Below are 16,579 nucleotides of genomic sequence, written 5' to 3'. Positions count from 1 at the left end.
CCGCGCGAGACTGTGCAGTTCGAATGGTTGTGTTCTTCATAGTCGAGCGTCTTCTATATTAGTGTTCGTGTATTCCCTCTTGATCTCTGAATTTTCACCGCTCATACCACATGAGGATCTTGTGTGCTTTTCGAAATCGTTGACAGTAATTTCATACGGTGCACCTTATATTTCGACCATATCGGTACCTCGTGTTCTATATTGTAACGGGTGGTCTTCGCGTTCACGTTTACCGAAGTTGCGATGTTGCTTTCTGCATGACATTTTCCCTTATTTCCACCTGAAAATAAATATTTACCGTTGTCGAAAGAGGCAAAAGATGGCCGGAATCCATGATAACGTTATTTTTTTTATTTCCATACAATACAGCTGTGCGAAAATTTGATACATTATTTAATATCCCCTGTTCCTGGCCTTCGTGTGTCCTTCTCGCAACTTTATCCGCATCCATCTTAAACTTTTGCACCAGGAACATGTATCCACAGCCCGTGTGGCAACGGTATTCGCCTGGAGCACTGGCAATGGTGTGAGTTCCGTATCACCAGCTTTCCAATATTGAAATGAGGACCACCAAGTTCCTGCAAATGGGAGGATAAAAAGAAGCGAGGAGATATGAACAACTAAGACATGTAACTGCTGCAAATTTGTCTACCACCAAATGCGTTTTAATACAGGTTATCTCAATGAATGAAATGGTTATCATCGAACTATAAATGGAGCTTCCTGAAGAATGCGCAATAAAAATGAGGATAATCTTCATGTCTTTATGTTCCGCCTTTCAACATGAACAACACACATATCACAATGGTACGCATAAGCTAGCACGTTCGAGAATTCATTGAACCATAGTTTTGTTAGCACTGCACGAGAAATTAACAAAAATATAAGTTGGTGCAAACGCATGTAAGTCATGCGTTATTAGTGTGATTCGCTGTATTTAATTGTGTACAGACATATTTGCGTGTACTACTTACAGCAAAGCAACTGCATCATGTCGCATTCAAGCCTGATGTCCTGCTTTGCATGGATGAGTGAATTGGACGCAGCAGCAGATGATCCTCAAGGCGCCATGAATGCATCCCTGATGGTCGCAGCTGTAAAAGGTGGGAATCATGTATTTCACGACTTTTGTCGCATGAGCATGAGGAAATATATTTACGCAACCCAGTAATACTTTAAGCACTAATAACTAACTCAGCCAGGATTGTTTCACACGAAGCCTAGAATATATTCTTAAGCATTGATGACCCTCTGAGCACTGAAGTTCACTGTTGCCATGAGAATATGACAACTTGAAATTATTCGATAAACATTTCATTCACTTCAAGTGCTTGAAAAATCAGCATAAACCTTCATAAGCAACTTTTGTTTTCATGCAAGACTTTCTAGTAGTACTGTTTTTACAACCTCGAAGAGTAAACTCTGCTGTTAGTGAGTTACAGAAAACAGCTATGCATACCGTATTGCAGAATGAAGCTGTGCTTCTTTCCTAGTGCATTCCTACTTTCGTAGCTCGCTTGAACCGTATAATGCACATATATCACTTCGTCTGCCCATCAGCGTCACCGCCAACTTGAATTCCACCCTTCGTACACACTGCATTCAGGTTGCATACGTTGTTGGAAACTGTTCGTAGAAGTTGACGAATCCTTGGTAACTCTCTGTGCCTCGATCAACCTGCAACCAAAATGGAGCATTGAAACTAATTACCAGAGTAACTCCACACAGGTACAAGCACTTTCTGTCTTGTAACCATCACAACTGAACACATTTATCTGTGCCATATTTTTAAGCTTCCATTCGGGTCCAGAGAGTGAGAGTCCATTTGAGCAAATGTATATTCTAAAACTAAAATATCAAGGTTCACATAGCAAGTTCCTTACCTAGAAAAAGATGTCAAAGAGTTTATGAAAAGCACGCTTTGTGCACTTTTTCGCCCCATTTCCATCTATTTATAATTATCCCGTCTTGGAATTGAGTTGCACGTTGCCAAGGCTCGAAATAAAGGAAACTTGTATGCCGGAATAAATGGTTTCTCAAGGTCATTTTAACGTAATACGCGTATATTAAGGCCTCTTAAGGAATCAGTACTGTTGATTCTCGAGAGCACTGATTTTCGTTTATCGTGTATTAGTGAGAAGCCTTTTTCTCTAAAGGTTTGTCCTGCCGTAATAAACGGGTAAAGCAGGGATCTACGGTGTGCACCATAGGTGCACAGACGGGGGTCCGGTGAGTTCATATTATTAGGTTGGTGAGCCCAATGTGCTACTTATATCATGCGAACTTATTATAACTGACAAACCTTCCGCAATATCGTATGTGAACCCTTCTAAGTTTTGTGCCTTGTTCGTGCTATGCATCACAACTTCGCTTCAAGGACCAAGTAGCCGCTATGGAACCCTTGGACTTTTGAGCAAAGGACTCCCATATAAACAATGCAGATGTTCACTCAAAGATGGAGACATAAAGTAATCAATAGGGATCGAACAAACAATGCATCATGTTGAAGCCAACGTTGTGACGAGCGTACTTAATATTCTTTGCTAGAGCGAAGACGAAAACCCGTATGCTCGTGTCGAATTGTTGGCTCCAGCTTGGGACATCACGTGTTCGGCCACTGTTGAAAACTGCCATCAAGGAGTTAGAGCGCATTCCATCGACTACTTCAAAAATGTATCTACGAATGAACTGTTCAACCGATGTACTGTTAATACTTCAGTGGGGGATCACACCAGAGATTAAAAGTTTGGGATAGCTGACTTTTTTTGGCTAAGAGAACTTCCGTACTTCACAGATAATAAAGAAATGTTCTCAGTTCTTACATTTTCGAGATTGATCCAGCGTTGTTGGTCACAGGGTGGTTCGTTTCCTTTCTGTTTCATAACTGAGTGTTCATTCTTGCGTATCTCTTCAACCTCTGCCATGCTCGGTGCTGCTACCGCTGGTGCTCCAGCTTCTTCGTCGGCTTGGTCGAGAAGGTCCTGAAGAGCATATATGTACTCGATTGCCTTGTGCAATGTTTTGACCTGCAGCAGAAAAGAAGAAAAGAACATTCAATTAGGCATTCAAGCTGATCATGTTGTTTTAACACATCAACAAGAGCCAAATACCAAAATAGGAACCTGAGACGTGGCTACAGCTTCTAGTACCAGTTACGTGCTCAATCATATTATACTACGTACGATGCTATCTCGAATTCATGGGCCTAGGATGAACTATTATATTAGCAGCTGCACGCTTGGACGATAACCATTGTTTGCCGTTTTGTGCACGTTGCTTTAGCAGGCAGAGCTTCTACAGTTCTTCTTGCAAGCTTTTCTTCCTGTTGTTAGTGTTCTTCACTGATGCGATGTTATTTTACACGTTTCGCCTTTGTGTAGGTACCAAGAAACATGGCTGTTTTTCGTCCGCTTCATTGCTTCATACCACTTTGCCGATACATTTCCGCCAGTGCGCCTCAGAGACGAAACCGTGTAACAAATGTTGAACTTGCATTTTTGTTACTTTTGAGCATTGTGCCCGCTCATTAATTAGGTTCAGTTAAGCAAATTAAGTAACTAGAACGGTGATGGACGTGTTAGCAAATAGATAATTGTTGGATGTTAAAACTGGCACTTCACTGTGCAACGCGTGTTGAACTAAGCGTGTTGAACGCGCGTCATTCATTGAGCAACGTTCTCTTTTTTCACCAACACACGCAGTTGAGTTGGTGCCTGAGAGGCTTACACTGTCGGTAGTTTTCAATACACGGCACGGAGATTGTGAGACTTAGTCCAAACCACTGTGCTTATGCTCAAGGCCATCGGTGTCTCCCATATCATGCATTCTAAGCAATGAAGCGCTGACAACTTGCAGGAGCTCTGGATCCGGGAAGGGGAGCAGTTTGGGCGAGAGCCCCCACAGCTTCCATTGCAAGCGGGGCACAGGTTTCAAACATTCCGGACGAGCTCTCCTCAAATATAGTACAGTAAGCGTTCCTTAAGATACAAATATAAACAAAAAGGTTTGCGAAGGTGAAATGAGCCCCGACTCCGGCACCTCCCACAAAAACCCCCTCCTCTGGATATGCTCCCGGAGCTATTGGTAGGAAATTATACCTTGTCGAGCATTCAGCTTCGTTTGCAAATAATGTCTTAATTCCGCGGCAGGGAACATTTTGTCTCCTTGTTCTTAATCAGAGGGAACGTCTACTCTATCATGTTCATGATTACTAGAAAATGTTGGCAAATGTGGCATACAGAAATGGCCCCATCAAAAGGTGTTTGCGGTTGCTCCATTCGCTCTTACGGCGCGAGCACCGCTCAGCGTCCACCCACCTTTGACAGTCTCTTGGCCCTGTTCTCGACCGGCACGCACTTCCGTAGCCTGCAGAAGGCGTTGTTCACTGCCTGCACTCTGCGTCGCTCTCTGGCATTCCTGCGGGCCACAAGGTGCGGCGGCTTCTCCCGGTGCGAAGGAACGGCCTTGACGCCATCGCAAGAGCCAGAACCGGCGGCTGCCGCTGACGTAGAAGAGACCACGACGGCGGCAGGATCAACGTCACTGCTTGCGATGCCAGCGGCGACGAAGGGACCCTTGACGGGAACAAGGTCAGCCACCGTCCTGACGGCCTCTCTGGTTGGAGAGTCAGACTCGAGCTGTGACTCCCAACTGGAAGAGTTGTCCGGTGATGGCGTTTCCGGGTTGAAACCACGGGTTCCATGGCTGCAAAAAGATGAGTGAGACTTTAACGCAGGAAAAACAGTGCGATAATTGCTACATATTTTTTTGACGTGCTACTGTACACCCTATAGCAAAGAGGGGTACATGACAACATGAACGTGAGAAGCATCGATGAAAGCAAAGTAAAATTTGAACGAACGCTATGCCATCGAATACAGCGTGATACGGTACAGAATGTGCACGATATCGTCGCTGCTTAATCAATTGATTCAGCAAACCCATCAACCGCTCACGATTTCTAAAGTCAGCCCTAGTGAACCGAGCCTTGGTTGTACAATAAGTCGTGATCTGTGGGAAAAAGGAATTACGTGGAATGGGAATTGGAGCTTCTAGTTCCTATAGAACAAGCCAAGTGCGTTTGTTGATCCACGTCTACGCAACAGTGCGTTCACGATTTGTGATGACCATGTGATCTGTTGCCGTTCGAAGCGCCTGTCCATGTAAGCGAGTCCATGGGACTGAGTTATATATCCAGCTTTTACTGTCTTAAGCTTTAGTGAACATCCTACAGAAACCGCACTTAATATGATAAGTTAGCTCTATGACAGTGATTACTAAGTGGGAACTTCAAGACGTCTAAATACACTGAAACTGTAGGGTTACGGCGTCAATGGGCCGTAGACATAACTCATGTCCTACATATCTAGCGTAAGTGGCTCTGCGCCAAGTAAAGTAGGATGTCGCGAATAACATTCCTCCTTCTGTACAGAGCTTATGCGCTGAATACACAGAGTAAGTGTTTAAACCCGGAAATAAAAGTTCATTGTCACAATTAAAACATTTACTGTTTTAATCTATCAGTCACTCGCAGATCTATGAGAACAAAATTGGAGATGGTTCTTCTGGGCCGTTATTCACAAAATTCTTGTGTGATTGAAGTATTCCTATGAGAAAATTTCAGTCAGTGCTGCTCCTGCTGTACATATCAGCGGACGCAGCTAGCCAAAGGCTAAGAGCACTTATGAACAAAAAACTTTTCCGAGTTCAGTCCCTGTCCCTTAGATTTCTGTTGCACCGCAGGACTTCTTTTGTGGGCGCGTTACAAAGTACGTAATGTAAGCATACACCAAGCAACGTCCGTTCCCACGACAGACATGAGTTCGTTTTACTGCGTTCCCACGACTGTCCGTAAGCTAATGGTCAAGTGTCTACACCGCTCCAGGGTGCCTTGACTTGACCGCCAGCAGCGTCAGTCCCTCTCGGCTCAATAAAAAGCGACGCACGTTCAGCGTGCATCTAATCACTTTCGTTTCTTTCTGTAGCTAGCAGATGAAACTCTGCTGATAACCGGTGTATACCCTCACCCCGTCGCCCTGCCTAATCATAGCGTTACATCTCGCCATGGTCGCTACCTATTGCGAGGGGAAATGGACAAGTTGTGAAAGTGCCCGGGGTGTTTTTCTCACGACTTAGCGTGCGATGCATCAAGAATCGTCAGTGCTCGTTGAGTATACGCGATACGCGCCTGACTTCCGTTCCTCTCACGGCAAGTGCGAGTTGCGCATAGTACAGAATTACCACGCTGGAGTAAGATCCATGCCACATGTAGGAGGTCGGTACAATCAGGTGTGTGAGATGTCGAGTGTTTAGTGCGACTGTGTCGAAAGTTGCTGCTACATGCACGTTTTTCGTAAGGGTAAACGTCGCGATGATGACAGCTAGGCTAAGGGATTGATTGATTCATGCAGTTTAATGTCCCGAAGCTGGGACAGCTGTAAGTTAATTCATTAATAATCAGACTTAAAAACTTCTATCAGATAAAAACGTGTAACCCACTAAAAAAACACAGGCATATCTTATATAGCACAACGTCACGAAATGTGTTTTTTGTGTAACCCGTAACTGCAAACATTGCGAGTGAGGGTATATGCGTTGGAAAGCAGAATTAGTTCTCAACACATGTTACACCGCAAGCAGCACGAATGTTTAATACCGTTAAGTATTTAAGTGTGACTATCGGAAGAACTGTCAAATCCTAAGTCATTGAACAGTTAATGTATTCTTTTCTCCTCTGTTGACCAGGGCTGTAACCCTCGTTTTAGAAAATTGCGCTTAGTAGTCTTATAAGCCCTCGTTCTGATTGAATTGCGAAGCCCTTTCACTTGGGAGAAAATCTGTGCCAATAGGTAGTTGCGGTGGAATAACTGCAACAAGCATGCGTGAGAACAAGCTAAAGGTATCCCGTTTTCTGGTCCTGTCCTGAGTAATACATAGAGGGTTTTAGTCAGGTGCGAAGAACTGTGAGACGAGATGCTCTTTGGAAACCTTAAGCTAAGCTGCTGAAAACAAGGCAAAGCTTGAGGGGCCAAATTCACAAAAGGTTTTTGTTCACAAGAGCTACTTCTCATTGCCCGGCATCTTTCGCAAATAACGTCCAGTATGATTATTGGTTTGCACCTATTCTTACAAATACTTATAATGCCCGAATTTGTGGTGCTGGTTTGTGTGCTTCCTTCATTATTCAAAGCACTGGCATTAAGTTGCAAGTTTAACTGACCCACTAATGATATAAAATTTCCAGTGTTCCCGCAGCCAATTGGCAGCGCAGTATCTGTTGGTTCCTTTGGTGAAGCAAGCCTTTCGGATGGTGTAAAGTACTGTAGTGACTCTGTTAGTTGTAAAACTCTTGGTGAGTTCTTATCCAAGTTATGTACAAGTGTGCGCAATCTTGGGATGCCACGGAAAGCTAGGGACTTTCGTGTTTCTTCAGTGTGCAAATATTTGTCGTGGTTTGATCACTTGCTTAAAGCTTTACTCAATTTTTCTTTTTTCTTCTTATGTGGCTTGATATAAGCGAAGAAATAGGCTGCCTTCCTCGGCAAATTTAATATTCGTCTGTGTTGCCGGATCATTTGCTGAAGATGGCAGTGAGTGATACCGCTAACACTTGAGCATTGCAGGAAGGTTACGCACGAATAACTCACAAAAACGAATTGGCAGGTTAAACGAACTGGGGCTAAAAGGCGCGTCCTTACGCGTAGATAAGTGCTTACCCATCGAATTCCGAGAAAGTGCACGGTAACCCAGTCGACGGACTCTAATGTACGTGCCTTGGCGAGTGCTTATCACTACTGCCCGTAGCAACATGTTCGGCCGTCTCTACAAAGAGTGCCGCAAGGCAATACGCGGGGCAATTAACCTTCTAGAAGGCGTTGTTCTTCAAGGTTGCGCGGTTACTTTCGTTTTTTATTTGTAGTTAGGTTCATATTACGAAAGCTGAGTGCTGCGAGGCATACTCGACCTTACAATACCCAATGTTCTATTTTGCTACGCTAATATTGAGGCCTAAAAAATTTGACGTGTGATCAAACAACATAATGCCTTGTCTACAGTTGCGTTTGTGGTACTGTGGAACAAACTTGCACTTACGGGCATTGAAGCAAATTCATGACTAATCACTTCGTTACTATATTATTGCATAACTTGCTATACCAATTAACATATAATTGTTCTTGTTTTTGCAGAAGTATATTCTCCATGGCCAGAAACAAAAATTATCAACTTCTAATATTCCTAGTCTACTGAAACCATTTAATAAAGAAATAGACAGTCACAATTGGCTTGGGTGATCTTCAATGATAAATGCACTTCATTTTTTTTAGCCACTTTACGTTTCGTGTAAATGTCTACTTGCAGAACTTTGTGTTAACGTAGGGGGCCATAATAGTATACGATACGGACTCCGGAATGACTGTGTTGGCTGCTGCAGTGTTCGAAGTCATAAAGTCACAATAGCCTAGAAACGCTAATTTCTCTACCTGTTCTTTCTTACGAGCACGCACGGAACAGCGCCTGCTCGCCACAGAAGTCAGCAAGATTATAACAGCGAACATACTAAGAGATGGCATAGAACAGCTACATATTACCGTGAGAACTCAGCCGCCTTTTCCCGAATAACCGTTTTGTATCACGCTGATTATCATGCTGTGACAAACTGGCAAGTTCTGTTCAATCTACAGTCATGCAGTGTACGTCCCTTATTCAAACATGACGCTCAGGGTGTCACACCTACAAAAAAAAAAGAAATATACATTATGGTCCACCCTAAAGCTCTCGCCTCACAAACTGTCTCTACCTTGGGTCCCTGAAATTATTTCGGTGTGCACGGAACACTATGTTAGCAGCTTAAATGTGTGGGTTTGTAGAAAACAGGTAATTGAAAGAGCAATATAACACAACAATCACTGGATAGAATGCTGATATATGCGACCAAACTTCCCCAAAATTATTGGTTAGGAACACAAAAACGACGAGAGCGAACAGTTATTTAGATTTTCCATGTAGGTATAACCCAAGCAACCATTTAGGTCAATCAACGTACACTTGGCGCGTAAGCTTAAAGCATAATCCCATTAGTCCGTCGTTCTGACGTAAGCTTCATTGCTGTGCAAATAGCTTGATTGTGTCAAGCTTCACCCGACAAATAAATTTTATAGTGTAGCTAGAAATTGAGCTTCTAGGTGTTACTCCATCATACTTGCTTTCTGTCGTCTTTGTCTGGTGTGTCTTGTCGTGGCTATTAGCCGTAATCAGGCTGGCCGCGTTATAAAATGAACGTTTGATGGCCTCTCACGTGAACCATGTACACTGAAAACCACTCCATAACTGCAACGTTTAGATATGTCCCCAAGGGAGTAGGGAGAACTGTGTGAAATAAATACCTCGAACAAAATCCAGGCAACGATGACAGAGGCGTCGCCGACCACGCAGCGGCCAGTTGGTGGCCGTAGTAAGCCGAAGACACCATCTCCTCGCTCGAGGCCGGGCTGGGCAGCAGGGCTTCCATGTTTCAACGCCGAGCCTGCTGCGCAATCGAATCCGAAGGAAGGTGTGACTTCGCCCGGAGGCCACTCTCGCTTTTTCCCTTTTCGGGAGGGCAACCCTGAGCTCCGAAACCAGAGAGGAGGATGAGAAGAGAGAGAGAGAGCGGATGCTCGTGACGTCACAACCAATGACGGGAGAGCGCGCGCACGCGCGTGAGCCGGGGACCCGCTCACCTTCTCTCCTCGTCTGCCCAGGCGGCATTTTTCTTTCCTCCAAACCAGCCGGATCACCGCACGGACAAAACCTGCAGAAGCAAAAAAAAAAAAAAGATAAGCTCATGGGAACTGCGCGCGTCGTACGGCGCTTTGCTGCCCCGAGTAGGAGAGACACGTCTGCAGCTTGCAGAGGGTTTGAGTGGGATGAGAGGAAAGGCATCGTCGATCCCATGCCGTCTTTGCAAGACCAGTATTGAAGCAAACACATACATGATAGCGCAGCAGGCTAGTAGTCTATGGGAGCACTTGAGCGATGCTATCGACTTTTTATTTCCCTCTTTCGCTGAAAACTTTTGCTTCTTTCTCTTTGTTTCTAAACTGCAAGCTTATTTTCTTACCCCGCTTATCGTTATGCGGGCGGGGCACCCTCCCCCCTTCTCCCTTTGCGGCGCGGCGGCTTTCAGCTTGCATTGCGCCGCGGCGCCTGAGATTTCGGCGCTCTTTCTCCTTTCGGCGTCGTTTATTTCGCGCGCTTTTTGGACGCCGCCGCCGCCACTACTGCCGTACGCGTGCGGATCGCGCGACTCTCGCGTTCGGTAAGCGTGGCTCGCTCTGCGGCGTGTCGCGCGCTTTTTCTTTGCTGGAGGAGGTTGACGGTGATATTGCGCGAGCTTTTACAAGAGGATGTCGCGATCGATTTAGATACCGGGAGACCTGAAATTTTAGCCCGGATGTGCATGAGGTGGTCTATTTTTTTTTTGTGCTTGTGAGAGATCGTTTTCTTATTGCTGTTCAGAATTATGTTCACGCTTGGCAAAATGGAGGAAAATGCATGCGTAAACTTGAGTTAATGTATGGTTGAGGTAGTCAGGAATTCGAGGTTTAATGACTTCAGTTGTAATACTGGGTGTCTTGCTTATTTGCACTTACTTCTTTTTTCTTCTTTTTACTCGCGAGACGTCACTTATCAGCCCCATGCTATGGTAGAATTTGATATCTCTCTGCTGACTTGGCTCTTTTAATGTTGCACACAATTTTGAAGATAATTGTGGTATTCTTGGTGTGGCACATTCAGCAATATTGTTGGCTCCCGGAAGACGTTTACATATATCGTGTACTCACCATAAGCTGAAATAAACAACTCGAGGAAAAGCGTCAAAGGACACTCTGAGATGCATCTACAGCGCGCTGCGGTTCCTAAAGAGCATAAAGAAAGCGTGTGGGTGGGTGTGAACGGTGAGACTACGTCGGAAACGGATTGTGCTTGTAAATACGCCTATCATCGGTGAACTTTCCACATACCTTTTGTTTCCGGCTGCAAACATTAACCTCAAACATTTCTATGATTTTGTGCGCAAGGGTGGGCGTAAGGATGCCTAAGCGCCTGTTCTGTGGTGAGAGGGGGGACCGAGGGGCAATTTCTCGTGATCAGGAAAGTGCCATCGCTCGCTGCTGAAGTCCGCACTTGAACTGTGCCATCCCACCGTACTTTTACTTAAGTGTTTAAACTTTGTCGGAGTACCGGACTACTGTCACCTGCCTCTCTGATCGTTTTTCTCGTTCTTTTTGCGGAGGCTTCACAACGCAGCCGGCCCGCTAACGGTTCTCGCGAAGAAGATGCCGACAGGCACGCGCCAATTATGCCCGCCGCCGCAGGCAGGTGCCGCTACGCGCGACTGGCACGTGGCGTGTCTCAGGAGGATGCCCATGCTTGAGCGAGTCGAGGGGCGGGCAAACAAAGAGAGGAACTAAAGATAAGAAAAAAAAAAGACAACAAACTGGTGCGAGAACCAACCACCCCTCGTCCTATTCTTCCTTTGTCCACAGCTTCCCCTTCCTCCACTTTCTCGTTCCGTTTCTTCTTTTTTAGTAAAGAAGGCGTTTCTCTACTCTGCCGAGCCGATACTCTGCGTTCACAACGTCTGATGACCTGTGGGGACGAGTGAGGCTATTATTTGAGTGCGAATTGGCTTTCCTGCTGCATGACTTATATTTTTTTTTTAGCCGTAGACTTTTTACCTTCTCCTGAAATGTTTGAATAAAGTTAACATGCACGGACGATCCTCCAGGGCTCACTGAAGCGCCAGTGTTAGCAATCTGAATGTGTCTGACATCGCATTTGCCTGTGTTTTTTTTCTTCTTCTTCTTTTGTGCGCTTCCTTGGTTCAAACTAGCGCCTGCTGTATTTTTTTTTAGGAGGCGCTGTTCAATCGAATGCCAGAACTGGTTCGCAAGCTCTTCGGTACTGAGATATTTCATTTCCATTACTAGTTTTCGTGCTTTCCGTTCATAACTGTTCCACCACTGACGCGTCTTTTCTCTTTTTCTAGCCTCGAGATCTTCGTATTTCTCTTTTTCTAGCCTCGAGATCTTCGTATTTCTCTTTTTCTAGCCTCGAGATCTTCGTAAGTTATCCAACAATCTCGTTAATAACCGCAACTTCGGCTGTTCATGAAGATCTTTGGCCACAGCCTGATGGCGGTCCGAATTTCAAGAAGAGACTAAATGACGTCCAACGGTCAGTGAAGGCCCGTGGTGCGTGAAGTACAAAAGCGAAGGCGGTTCTTAACCCTGCCTTCCGAAAAACCATCTGCCCCCAGGCCCTGCCGTTTACCGGGAGAGCGCAGTCTGCTTCTGCCATGATGGCCCGGTGGTAACGGTGACCTGTGTCTGCTGGTAGTGTCGTAACGGACACGAGGAGTAGGCCCTTCTGTCTTACACCGCGCGAGCGTGTGCGCATGCGCGAAGACCCGGCAACGTCTGCAAACATCAGCTGTCCTCCTTGCGCTTATTTTCTTCTTATATTAGGCGAGCGAACCACCTTACCGTTCAACGACAACTTCGCTTCGCTTTATTCTCTCTTGCTGCAGACTTAGCTTTCTTAGTCGGCAGGTTTAGGCAGGCCGACGACATCGCAAGCTTGTTTATTTGCTTTTTTTTTTCTTGCGCCTTGATCACTTGCCTTCCTGCCTTACTTTACCTTGCCTTGTTTGGCCTGTTTTTCTTTCTTTCTTTCTTTTTTGTTCTCGATCGCCCCCCCCCCCCCCCCCCCCCCCCCCGCATCGTGTTTGTTGTGCGGGTAACACGCCTTTACTTGATGGCTTTTCGTCCGTTTTTTTTTTAATGTGTTCTCCAGGAGCAGGTGAAGCCGACAGCCTGAAGCTTTCCAACGGCCCTGCTTTTTGCTACAGGCATTTAGTATGCCAAACGGCAAGCGTTCTTTGGGGGCCGGCGCCGACAAAGAGGTGTTAAAGCGGCCTTGCTGTGGGAAGGAGAAAGGCTCACTGCGGTACAGTGAGTTTAGTAGTAGAGTCAATGGAGAAGCTGGCACGTGCCACTACATGAACGACAGCCCGTGCATAAGGAAGTTAGGTAAAAAAGAAAATGGGCGATAAATATTAACGGTCCCTTTTCATGGAAGCAGTACCTACAATGACAACGACGTGGAGGAGAACTGGCTTTTCATAGACTTTGAATACTTGTACAAGAACATAAACAATGCCTCTTTGGTCATCTTGGAAGAGCCGTGGAAGGGGACAGTTATATTGCCGTAGCCGGAAAACCAGGTGTATTGCTTCGTAATGATCTGAGTACAACTGAGTTAAAACAATCACCACGACAGGACACGCAAGACAAAGAGGACAAGGCGCGAACTTGTCTGGTGTGTCCCATCTGCGGTTGTTAGCTTTGCCCAGTTGTACTCGAAGCATGGCAAGATGACAACACACCAACTAGAACGCAGATGCACCCGTAAAGGAATTAGCTTCTTTTTTTTTCACTGCGCTTCTTGAACAACAAAAATGCGCACTGTTGAATTCTACGCAGATTTCTTAGCTTAATAAGGTTTCCATGTGGAAGCCGAAATGTCTAACCCTAGTTGCCACACAGCTTTAGTCGGCGTTCTGTGTCTTGTTTCCTTAACCTCAGATCTCTTACACTTTGCCTACCTTGGTACTTGCGTTCTGAGTATAAGGGTGGTGAGTAGAGCAACCAGCGAGACATTGCGTGGGACTACAAGTATTCATCAGGCTGCCTGCACTGAAAGTTTCCCACTCATCCTCAACTAATGTTGACTGCCAAGACGACCCCTCAAAACTCTTCTCCGAACCTCAGAACCCAAGCGTAGAAAAGTATCGTAAAGTTGATATCGTAAGCCATCTATCTTTCCTTTTTTCTTTCACAGATATTGCAGCTGAAACATATTGAAAAGGATGCTATCTCCGTGCTCGGCTTGCTCATTGAACTTGAAACGATTTGCGAGTTCGCAGTCAATTTCCCATAGGTCCTGGCGGTCGTGAACTGAATTCTGCCCACAGTTTACAATATATTGTGCAGATGGTGATGCCGAAATGTTGAGGCCACGACGTAATTTATTCCAGAATGCTTCCTTTTTTTCTTTTTCTTGAGAAACTTGGGTAGAAGATCCAGAGATTGAGCTGATTAAACGGCGAGTAGACTCGGAGCATCAGCCTGGCTGTTTCGCTGAAGGTTGTGAGTTCGTTACGAAGCCCACGACTACGCTCTTACACATGCGCTACCGCGGCAGAATAAAAACATCGAAGGGAGGTCATTCACTCGATCGCAGTTGGGTAGACCTGATGCTGCAAGGCTCACCGACTTACCTTGAGTCTAGCCATCTTCGCGTCAGGGAAGTGGTAGAGCATTGCGCTGATGAGCAATAATGTGCTGTAATGTAATGCATGTAATAATGTAATGTGCTGTGCATTAGGTGCGCGTTACATAACTCCAGGCCGCCAAATTTATTCCGGTGTCTCACACCGCGTCGTGCCCCATAGCCATCAGATTGTGGTTTTGCAACGCAAAACCCCAGATTTTAATTTTCTGTCATGTGAGAAATTTATTACTTAGAACATTGGTCATTAGTTTGAAGCGCAGAACTGACAGCGATGAGACACGTCAGAAAGTTTAGTGTATAGAAGATGCCAAACGTCACGTGCATTCTGACGAAATTTCGTCGTATCTCACGATAACGTAAATTGAGACGCACAATCAGCTCAGTCCTCAAAATGGTACTTTATGAAATTATAATGGATTCTAGAGCAACGTGTTGCTACTGCAGGTAATCTGCGCAAAAGTTCTTCGTTTCTTATATACTCACTGGGAAATGGTGCAAGTTATCCTGTACTTGCTTAACTGGAAAGACCGGCAAGTATTACCTTCTGTACTTCTATACAGGTTTTCCGATCCTGAACTCCTACCACAACAGCCGATAGAATCAGGGATCAGAGCGGCGGGCCGAAGTTGAATGTCAAAGGCGGGTATAGACACAAGGAAGTCCCGTAATGACTCACGCATAACACCTACAGCAATAGTGATGGTGATGGCCTGGCAACACGCTCCTTCTTTTGTTCGACATAGGCAGCGCTTCGTAAGGGGCACATTTTCGTCAAGATGTTCCACTTACTCTGTGGAACATGACATAAATCTCTAAGTCCGGGGCCATGACGTCTTACTAATTTGCGTTTCCACTATTTAGACACGGTGGCTTAGTATTCCGTTGAATATTCTAAAAGAGTTCTGCACCCTTTCGGACTGATATTGTCGGCCAACAATAATACTGATAAATTTTGCGTACACTTCCTATATGTAACGCTCGGTGCTCGCAATACTTTCCTTTCAGGAACGCTGGGTCACACGATGATAATCGGATGCCACTCGGGACCGGAAAATTCCGGGAGCTCGCCGCTAAGTCAAACAAGTACACGCAACGTACATTGAATTGAATTCTTGTGTTTTACGCGCTGACACCCCGATTTGATCAAGAGGCACGCCTTAGTGGGGGACTCCGGTTTAATTTTGACCTCCTGGGAATCGTTAACGTGCCCCCAAGGCACGGGACATGAGCGTTTTTGCATTACACCCCCATCGAAATGCCGCCGCCGCGGCCGAAATTTGCTCCCGCGATCTCATTGCTTAGCAGCGCAACACCATAGCCACTAAGTCACCGCGGCGAGTGCGTCATAGATGACAGTCATTGTTGGAAGGAAAGATCAGTCTGAAAGGGAGGACATTTTTCTTAGGGTGCTGTGAAAGTCACCCCCCCCCCCCCCCAATGCTAGACATGTAATCGTGTACACCCTCGTTTAGTGCGCAAACTACCCGGGATGCATGTTGCAACAGTGGTCTATACAGCTATAACTACGGCACAAACCACCGACAAGGTGAGGCAAGGCTACGTCAGAGCGGAAGAAGAGGGCGCATTCCATGCAGCCCGGCGCCTAATAAACCACTGTCAGGGACCGCTCGCTTTGTGCACCTGATTCTTCGTTACGGCGGATGATGCTACGTGCCACCCCCCGCCCTCTCCCTCCGTGCCACCCTCGTAAATAACTCGAGGCAACTTGAAAACATCCGCGGTCGGAAGGGGTTCAGGGACCTCTGACTTCCGTCAGGGTCAAAGGTCGTTGCAATAGCTGTGAATCGCTAGCCGCCCTTTGAAAGTGCTGTGTTATGCCATGAATCACTGCGGTGATAAAGTGGATATAGAAGTCACATGCTTAATGTGTACATGCGTAACGACTAGCAAAATAAATCGCCTTTCCTTCCGTAAAAATGTTTAATTCACCGGCAATACTGAGTTCCTCACTGTTCGGCCATCACAAAATAGATTGTGGTTCAGGTCATATAGCATATGTTGACGCTTCAGTTGCTCACTGCACACAAAATTCGCCGGTTCTTTTATTTTGACTATGTATCCCCATCGCCTGCCGAGTTTTCGTCGAACATTGGACCAAGTTAACAGGAAGTAGTCAGAAGGGCTATGGCCACCTTTGAACTGGCCTTTACAACTTATGCCTTTCTATAGCTGTTTTCTTTTTTTGTTAAGATCGTGTCTCATCTTTATGGGAGACGATCTT

At 45.7% G+C, this 16,579-nt stretch overlaps 1 protein-coding gene across 2 annotated transcripts; it reads right to left on the bottom strand.

Annotated features, from left to right (window-relative positions):
- Positions 1-330: 330 nt before the first annotated feature.
- On the bottom strand, positions 331-9,854 carry LOC126544933 (uncharacterized). Of its 2 annotated transcripts, XM_055077995.2 has the most exons (7): positions 9,720-9,854; positions 9,384-9,526; positions 4,317-4,704; positions 2,823-3,026; positions 1,460-1,677; positions 975-1,094; positions 331-578 (listed from the first exon to the last, which is right to left on the bottom strand). In XM_055077995.2, the coding sequence occupies exons 2-5, from the start codon at positions 9,506-9,508 to the stop codon at positions 1,603-1,605; spliced, it is 792 nt and encodes a 263-aa protein (XP_054933970.1). In that variant the 5' UTR covers positions 9,509-9,526; positions 9,720-9,854; the 3' UTR covers positions 331-578; positions 975-1,094; positions 1,460-1,602. The 2 variants fall into 2 exon arrangements, with proteins under 2 accessions (XP_054933970.1, XP_050048444.1); XM_050192487.3 differs by having other exon boundaries at positions 9,384-9,854.
- Between the last annotated feature and the right edge of the window lie 6,725 nt (positions 9,855-16,579).

This window comes from Dermacentor andersoni, chromosome 10, assembly GCF_023375885.2.
Source record: "Dermacentor andersoni chromosome 10, qqDerAnde1_hic_scaffold, whole genome shotgun sequence".
In the NCBI taxonomy this organism is placed as follows: Eukaryota; Metazoa; Arthropoda; class Arachnida; order Ixodida; family Ixodidae; genus Dermacentor; species Dermacentor andersoni.
Note: the sequence above shows the minus strand (reverse complement) of the source record. Positions and strands in the feature narration are given on the sequence as shown.

Excerpts from the sequence above, each read along its gene's own strand:
- LOC126544933 (XM_050192487.3), bottom strand. The coding sequence starts at position 9,508 with ATGGAAGCCCTGCTGCCCAGCCCGGCCTCGAGCGAGGAGATGGTGTCT. Across the intron at positions 3,027-4,316 it reads GGGCCAAGAGACTGTCAAAG|GTCAAAACATTGCACAAGGC; the intron begins GTGGGTGGACGC and ends TTTCTGCTGCAG. Across the intron at positions 1,678-2,822 it reads GCTGGATCAATCTCGAAAAT|GTTGATCGAGGCACAGAGAG; the intron begins GTAAGAACTGAG and ends TTTTGGTTGCAG.